This window comes from Anoplopoma fimbria, chromosome 9 (genome assembly GCF_027596085.1).
Source record: "Anoplopoma fimbria isolate UVic2021 breed Golden Eagle Sablefish chromosome 9, Afim_UVic_2022, whole genome shotgun sequence".
Classification (NCBI taxonomy): domain Eukaryota; kingdom Metazoa; phylum Chordata; class Actinopteri; order Perciformes; family Anoplopomatidae; genus Anoplopoma; species Anoplopoma fimbria.
In genome coordinates, this window is record NC_072457.1 from 24,956,423 (window position 1) to 24,964,583 (window position 8,161).

The 8,161-nt window shown below is 38.1% G+C and overlaps 1 protein-coding gene across 2 annotated transcripts; it reads left to right on the forward strand.

Moving 5' to 3' along the window:
• The first annotated feature begins 434 nt into the window (after positions 1-434).
• On the forward strand, positions 435-7,636 carry LOC129096105 (uncharacterized). Of its 2 annotated transcripts, XM_054604768.1 has the most exons (6): positions 435-542; positions 777-1,108; positions 5,614-5,736; positions 6,129-6,224; positions 6,309-6,352; positions 7,028-7,636. In XM_054604768.1, exons 2-6 carry the CDS (start codon positions 817-819, stop codon positions 7,337-7,339), a joined length of 867 nt encoding a protein of 288 aa, XP_054460743.1. In that variant the 5' UTR covers positions 435-542; positions 777-816; the 3' UTR covers positions 7,340-7,636. The 2 variants fall into 2 exon arrangements, with proteins under 2 accessions (XP_054460743.1, XP_054460744.1); XM_054604769.1 differs by lacking the exons at positions 435-542; positions 777-1,108 and adding an exon at positions 4,680-4,924 and having other exon boundaries at positions 5,620-5,736.
• The last annotated feature ends 525 nt before the right edge of the window (positions 7,637-8,161 follow it).

Sequence of the window (8,161 nt, forward strand, 5' to 3'; positions counted from 1 at the left end):
AGAGAGAGTGTGTGTGTGTGTGTGTGTGTGTGTGTGTGTGTGTGTGCGTGTGTGTGTGTGTGTGTGTGTGTGTGTGTGTGGGGGGAGAGTGTGTGTGACTGTGTGTGTGTGTGTGTGTGTGTGTGTGTGTGTGTGTGTGTGTGAGAGTGTGTGTGTGTGTGTGTGTGTGTGTGTGTGTGTGTGTGTGTGTGTGTGTGTGTGTGTGTGTGTGCGTGCGTGCGTCTGGGTGTGAGAGAGTGTGTGTGTGTGTGTGTGTGTGTGTGTGTGTGTGTGTGTGTGTGTGTGTGTGTGTGTGTGTGTGTGTGTGTGTGTGTGTGTGTGCGAGAGAGAGAGTGTGTGTCTGTGTGTGTGTGTGTGTGTGTGTGTGTGTCTGTGTTCAAATGACAGGGAGGAGTTGCAACTGGTGACAGGATGGCATAAGGGGAAGGGGAACTGTTAACACTGTGTCGACTGCCCTGAGGAGTCCATGCACTTGTTCATTTGTTCTTTCATCGTCGTTTTCAAAATGATAAAAATCTATGCATTCTCTTGTATTCTTACTGGTGAGTAAAAAAAAAAAACTTCTGTTTTCTCTGTATTTTCACCTGCAGTGGCTTGTGTTTTTAAGCTCTGGCTGTTGGATGGTATGCTTTTTGTTTATCATGCTAAAAAAATCATGAAGTGGTTTTATTTTTGAAAAAAAGAGAAGTTTGAAGTAATAAAAATTGCCCAATATTACCAGAAATGACAATTACACTATGACAATGGCAAAATGTTTCCTTTATTTCAACTTGTAGCTCTGAGTATTGTGGAGATGAAGACTCTCAACGTAACCGGATGTGTTGGGGAAATGTGACAATCAACTGCTCAGACTGGGACGTTTGGACTGACGTAAAAAATAATGTTAAGTACTTTTGTGTGAGCCCGTGCTCGGAAGATCATCACATCATCATCAAAGCAGCACATGGAGAAACTAAACATGAAAACGGAATAACGTTATTTAACAAAGGAGAAGACCTGTTTGTGACCTTCACTAATCTCCAAAAGTCAGACTCCAAAACCTACTTTTGTGGACTGGATAGAGTTGGCTTTGATAAATATATAAAGGTGAATCTTCACGTGAAAGATGGTAAGCTAATGCTCTGTAAATTCTCATTTAAAAAAAAAGAAAAAACAGTAATAACTGTTGATATGTATTGATACTGCGTCTTTTCATTTGAGCTAAATCCCCTAGTCCCAAGACGACTCCAAAAACAATCATTGTTGTTTCCACTCACTCAGTTGCAGTTACAACCAGCTCCACGATGTCTTCAAACAGTTCAGAGATTATTACTAATATGTCTACGTCATACACCACCCTCAATACAACAACACTTTCTGCAACGGCAACACAAGGAATCGGTATGAATTGCTCTCATTTGAACTTGATGCATGCGTTTTTCTTTAAACTTAAATTGCAAAGCAGAGTTTAAATTATATCTCAGGTGCTACTGCAGTAGTATCATCAAGCTGTTGAGATATTAAAAGAAAAATATGCAATTAAGGAATGAATGAAAAATGTGTTTTGACAAAGTAAATAGAAGTCCTCAACAAGGATATACATTCTAACTGTTTTAGTTATGCTTAACTGACATGGAAAGGCATGACTGTAATCAAATGGCTTCATGGTTTGAAATAAAATAACACATGTTTTAAATCCCATTCATTGCCAAAAGCGCCTCTTTACAAACTACGTTATTGCCCTTAAATCCTGATACCTTAACATTTCAATTTAATGTCATAGTATTTGTATTCATTTGTATGGACCTATAAGTAAAGAGCGAGCTGCTGTAAGATGTGTCACGAATCTGTTCATCTTTCTCTCTTTCTCTCTTTGGACAGGCATTGTACCATATTTGATTACAGGATCGATTTTTATATTCACCGTTGTGATGGTCAGCCTAATTCTTACCAGGAAGAAGATCAAGAAACAATTGAGTAAGACACACAAACCAAACCGTGTACAGTGGCAGTGTGTGGTACGATTACTAAACATGGGATCTTAGAGTTAATTCTTCTTTAAGTAGTTGAATAAACTAGGGATTGGGATAAGCATAGCCCATAACATGGTTTTGTTTTAATTTATGGTTAACATAGATTTTATTTTACATTTCACTCTAAATTTGAATAAATGTAACAAAATATTTGGAAAGGGTGCTGACTGAAAGTTTGGCCTAGAACGCCAAACCATCCAGCACCGCCACTGTATCGTATATCCTCCATTATATGACATCCATTGACCGTTATTATGGCCAGACCGAATAACAAAATTATGTTTTTCAGTGGTTGTTAGCACCCAAAGAGAAGACTCAAGAAAGGTGAGTATTTGCCATTTTTAATCTTAAAGCATGTGTAGGGCAATGCCACACTTAAATATTGCAGTAATTCTGCAGTTTTTCATCATGCATTTAAGCATGTATATACTTTATTAAGAAACCCCTGTTCAACTGCCTGTTAACACAAACATCTGATCAGCCAATCACATGGCAGCAACTCAATGAAGCATGTAGACATGGTGATGACGATCCGTTGAACTTCAAGTCAAACATCAGACTGGAGAAGAACATTAAATGATCTAGTTGATGCGTTGCTGAAGTTTCAATTAACTTCTAATAAAATGTAATTTACTCCGTCTAATTTGCAAGTATGTTTCCACAGAGTGCAGGTCCTGAGGAAGTCTACCAATCACTGCACCCATTGACAATGGATCAAGACCAAGTCTACAGCACTGTCTCACCCACTGAAAGGGTATGGTAGTCCACACATCGATGTCACAAATTTGACTGATCACTGCAGAAGTAGCTATTGCATCACCATTTTATGGCAGAATATTTAAAGATTTAAAAAAAAATGTAGCCTGCAGCTACCAACCAAAATGCAATTTAAGGTCAATTATGCAAATGTGTGTGCTTTGTTGATCCGTTACACCAATGAATTGTCTTTCAATTTCAATTACATTCTATAAAATGCATTTTATTTCACTCAGTTTAATATGGGACTAGTCTAATAACATAAAACAAACAAACATGTTCTGTTCCCACAGGGTGCAGGTCCTGAGGAAGTCGACCAATCACTCCAACCATCGACCATGGATCAAGACCACGTCTACAGCACTGTCTCACCCACTGAAAGGGTATGGCAGTCCACACATCGATGTCACAAATTTGACTGATCACTGCAGAAGTAGCTATTGCATCACCATTTTATGGCAGAATATTTAAAGATTTAAAAAAAAATGTAGCCTGCAACTACCAACCAAAATGCAATTTAAGGTCAATTATGCAAATGTGTGTGCTTTGTTGATCCGTTACACCAATGAATTGTCTTTCAATTTCAATTACATTCTATAAAATGCATTTTATTTCACTCAGTTTAATATGGGACTATTCTAATAACATAAAACAAACAAACATGTTCTGTTCCCACAGGAGTGCAGGTCCTGAGGAAGTCGACCAATCACTCCAACCATCGACCATGGATCAAGACCACGTCTACAGCACTGTCTCACCCTCTGAAAGGGTATGGCAGTCCACACATCGATGTCACAAATTTGGATTATCAATGCAGCAGGAGTAATTGCATCACCATTATTTGGCAGAAGTCTGAAAGACTAAAATAACAAACATTTTCCACACTGGCCCGCATTTACTAAAGACAATCTTCAGTCCACATGGTCGCACGGCCATGGTGTGCCTTTCCACGCAGCCTTGGGTCTGCCCTTCAGGAAGCTCAGGATCCAATCACAGAGTGTGATGTTTAGCCCCAGGTCTCTGAGCTTGATGACAAGCTTAGAAGGCACAATCGTGTTCAATGTCTAACAAACAACATTTTCACATTAGTTTTTCTCTGGTTTAGGTGGGAGAGGGCTGTGTGGAGGGTTAGGGTTATGGCATTGTCAGTAGATTTATTGGGCCTCCATGCAAAGGGAATAAGTGTTGAACAAACCGCTCAAAGCTCTTCATGATGGTGGAGGTGAGTGCTACTGGGCGGTAGTGATCAGGCAGAAGGCTTTGGTATTTTGGGAGACAGGGAAAATGGTGGTCTTACTGAAAGATTTGGAGACTACAGACTGGAGCAGTGAGAGGTTGAAAATGTCAGTGAAGATATCTGCCAGTCGGTATGAACACAACCAGAAAGCTCGGCCAGGGATGTCATCAGGTCCAAGTGCCTTTTTGTGGGTTAATCCTTTTGAAAGATTTGCCCACATCTGTCCTAAATATGACTAGTGACCGTAACAATGCTAAAGACTGCGACAAAAATACTTTGTCTCATGTGCTTTAATTTGCTCTGAATTTGAAAAACATATCACGAAAGAAAGAAAATGCAAAGTTTAGTACAAAATAATGATTTCTTTTTTTAAAGTTGTTGCGTCTTGATCTGCCAACAAGCTTCACTTGCATGGTGTCATGCACACTAAGTTGTTGTGCCATTGTGTTTTTGTTTGAAATCCACGGCAACAAATATTATCTTTTACATTTTACTTTGCATTTCTCTTTGCTATCTGTTCAAATTCTCAATAAATAAAGACTTCCTGTTATATGTGTATGGTTTTCTGTTTTGTGCACACTAACATAGTCTTACACAATACACTTTATGCTTTGTGTGTTAGTGTGACAGTGTTAGTATGTGTGTGTGTGTGTGTGTGTGTGTGTGTGTGTGTGTGTGTGTGTGTGTGTGTGTGTGTGTGTGTGTGTGTGTGTGTGTGTGTGTGTGTGTGTGTGTGTGTGTGTGTGTGTGTGTTCAAAGTAAAGGGAGGAGTTATGACTGATGACAGGATGACATAAGGGGAAGGGGAACTGTTAACACTGTGTCGACTGACCTGAGGAGTCCATGCACTTGTTCATTTGTTCTTTCATCATCGTTTTCAAAATGATACAAATCTATGCATTCTCTTGTATTCTTACTGGTGAGTTAATTTTTTTTTCTTCTGTTTTCTCTGTAATTTTACCTACTGTAGCTTGTGTTTAAAAAGCTCTGGCTGTTGGATGATGTGTTTTTTGTTTATTATGCTAAATAAACCATTAATTTTGCCATCATGAGTAATAAAAATTGCCCAATATTACAAGAAATGTACATTGACACTATGACAATGGCAAAATGTTTCCTTTATTTCAACTTGTAGCTCTGAGTATTGTGGAGATGAAGACTCTCAACGTAAACGGATGTGTTGGGGGGAATGTGACAATCAACTGCTCAGACTGGGACGTTTGGACTGACGTAAAAAATAATGTTAAGTACTTTTGTGTGAGTCCATGTTCGGAAGATCATCACATCATCATCAAAGCAGCACATGGAGAAACTAAACATGAAAACAGAATAACATTATATAACATAGGACAAGGCCTGTTGGTGACCTTCACTAATCTCCAAAAGTCAGACTCCAAAAAATACATTTGTGGACTGGAGAGAGTTGGCCCTGATTCATTTATGAAGGTGAATCTTCATGTGAAAGATGGTAAGTTAATGCTCTTTATTTTCTCATTTATAACTGTCCAAATTGTTGATATGTGTTGATACTGCGTCTTTTCATTTGAGCTAAATCCCCTAGTCCCAAGACAACTCCAAAAACAATGATTGTTGTTTCCACTCACTCAGTTGCAGTTACAACCAACTCCACGATGTCTTCAAACAGTTCAGATATTATTACTAATATGTCTACGCCATACACCACCCTCAATACAACAACACCTGCTGCATCAGCAACACAAGGATTTGGAAGTGAGTGCACTCATCTGAACCATACATATTATATATTTTAATAAATCTACTGCATATATTTTAATGTAAGTTGAAGTTGCAAATCATAAGTATTCATATATAAATACACATACACACAATAAGCAATGTTATAGTCTTGTTGTGCTCAGATATGCAGGAATTGCCAGTACCTCTTTATTCGTGAAACTTACCAGCATCATGCCTGCTACTTTAATCTAAAAAGATGCAGTCCATGCAACAAAATATCAGTATTCACATGTCCTGTGAAAAAAGTTTGTGAATATTAATACATTTATTTGTAGCAAAGATGATATGAGCTTGTGCTCAGTACCATGAAGTGTGATCAAGTTTTTTATTTCCATCTGCCTCCTTCTATCTCTGTCTTTGTCCAGGAAGTGTACCATATTTGGTTATAGGTGTCATCGCCATATTAACCATACTGATGGTCTCACTGAAGCTCATGAGCAAGATGATGAAACAGCAAACGAGTAAGACCCACAAATCAAAACATACCTACCTCCAGTAAAACCTCCACCAGAGATATTAGCAAATGTCGTCCTTTATGTTTACAGAAGTGACTTCAAGGGCTGATACTCCACAAGAAGACGCACAAGAGGTCAGTTCTGGTTCTTCTTCTTCTTCTTCTTCTTCTTCTTCTTCTTCTTCTTCTTCTTCTTCTTCTTCTTCTTATTATTATTATTATTATTATTATTATTATTATTATTATTATTATTATTATTATTGTAATCATTATATTTTGTATTATTATCATCATTATTATTATTTTTCTTAACATTATTATTATTATTATTGTTATTATGAAAAAATAAAGAATGCAGTGGGATTATCTGAAGGCTTTTATAATTAATCAGCAGTTTTAAAGACCATCATGTGGGATTTTTAGGCCCTGAATAGAGAACACAGCATGCGGGATTGAAGAGTATAGATGCAAAGCAATTAGATGACCAGGTTTGTTTTCAGCAAATAACACTGCTAATAATATGGTTATTTAATAAGCATGATGTGTGAAAGTAAGTGTGAAAGTGCTCTGAGAACTTTAGTAGGAGATCAGACTTAAACTGTCAATAACAAGTTGCGTTTCATAAATTGTGTGTGGGATTTATTTTGACAACATAATATTTTAGTTTTTATTATTGTGTCCCCATTTCAGTGGTATCAAGACAGTTTTTCAAATGTGATTGACTGTTCAGCACCTTAATGTGCTTGTCACCTGGTTTCAGGATTGTTTAACTCAGTTTAACACTGTTTTCTGTCTGGTTTCTGTTTCAAGGATGTTGAATACGACGAAATAAGACCTGAAGACCAGACTGCCCAAGAAGTCCTCTGTGCTATTTATTCCCAACACCAAGACACTGAATTAGCAGCTGAGAGCGATTATAGCTACTTAAACGATCCTTTCAGGTTTGAGGACAATTCAAGAGGGGCGTGTACAGAGAGCAGAGTCACATGTGACTTGGTGTACTCTGTTGCTCAACTGCCCGAAGAGCAAATTCAACCCATTGGACAATGTGAACCAAATCCATCTGAGAGCAACGAAAATGACTCTCTCTACTCCCTGGCCCAGCTACCACCGGCAACCTGAAGGAGGATACTTTCTTGATCATTTTTTATGTAAAAATGTAGAGATATGATATGACAATAGACAGGACAGGAAAGAGAAGGAAAGGATACAATTATATGTATATCCAAACACAATATCACTGCCCTCTATGCTGTCACTAAGTCTGATTACCATTGTCTTGCTTTATGACTCCATTACTTTATGGAGTTGGCATCATGTTAGCCAAAGGCACTCAGACAAAGAGTGCACACAGACTCATTCTCACTGAAATGTTGCCCATAAAGCTCAGTGAACGAACTGAAATCTGCCTGTGACAGTGCTGCCGATGTAGTCTGCAGCGCAACGCAAGAAAAAAAAAAAAAAACAAGAGAGGTTTTATCTAATGAAATATCCAAAGACACTGCATCGTTGACCTTAAAATATTTTATATTTGCTTTCCCTGTGTACACACAACACACACACACACACACACACACACACACACACACAACACACACACACACACACACACACACACACACACAAATATCACACTCATCACCAACAGGAAATTGATGCACGCTGCCATGTAGCTGTGGTGTATCTGCCTTTTAGCATGAAGAAGTACCTCAACGATGCTGCTTCTTCTATATCTGGTCAAAGGAAGACTTCCTTCCTCAAAGCCACATTATACAGCCATCAACTGTTTTATTTTCACAACTCACACTGTTCCTTCAAATACAATACAATCAATTACTATTCAAATGTGAAGCACTGGCAGCCCACTTGTTTCTGTTTTTAATATCAGTTATCCTCAGATGTATTTCAGTTATTTGTGTCTAAGCCTGTATTCTAAATGGGTTT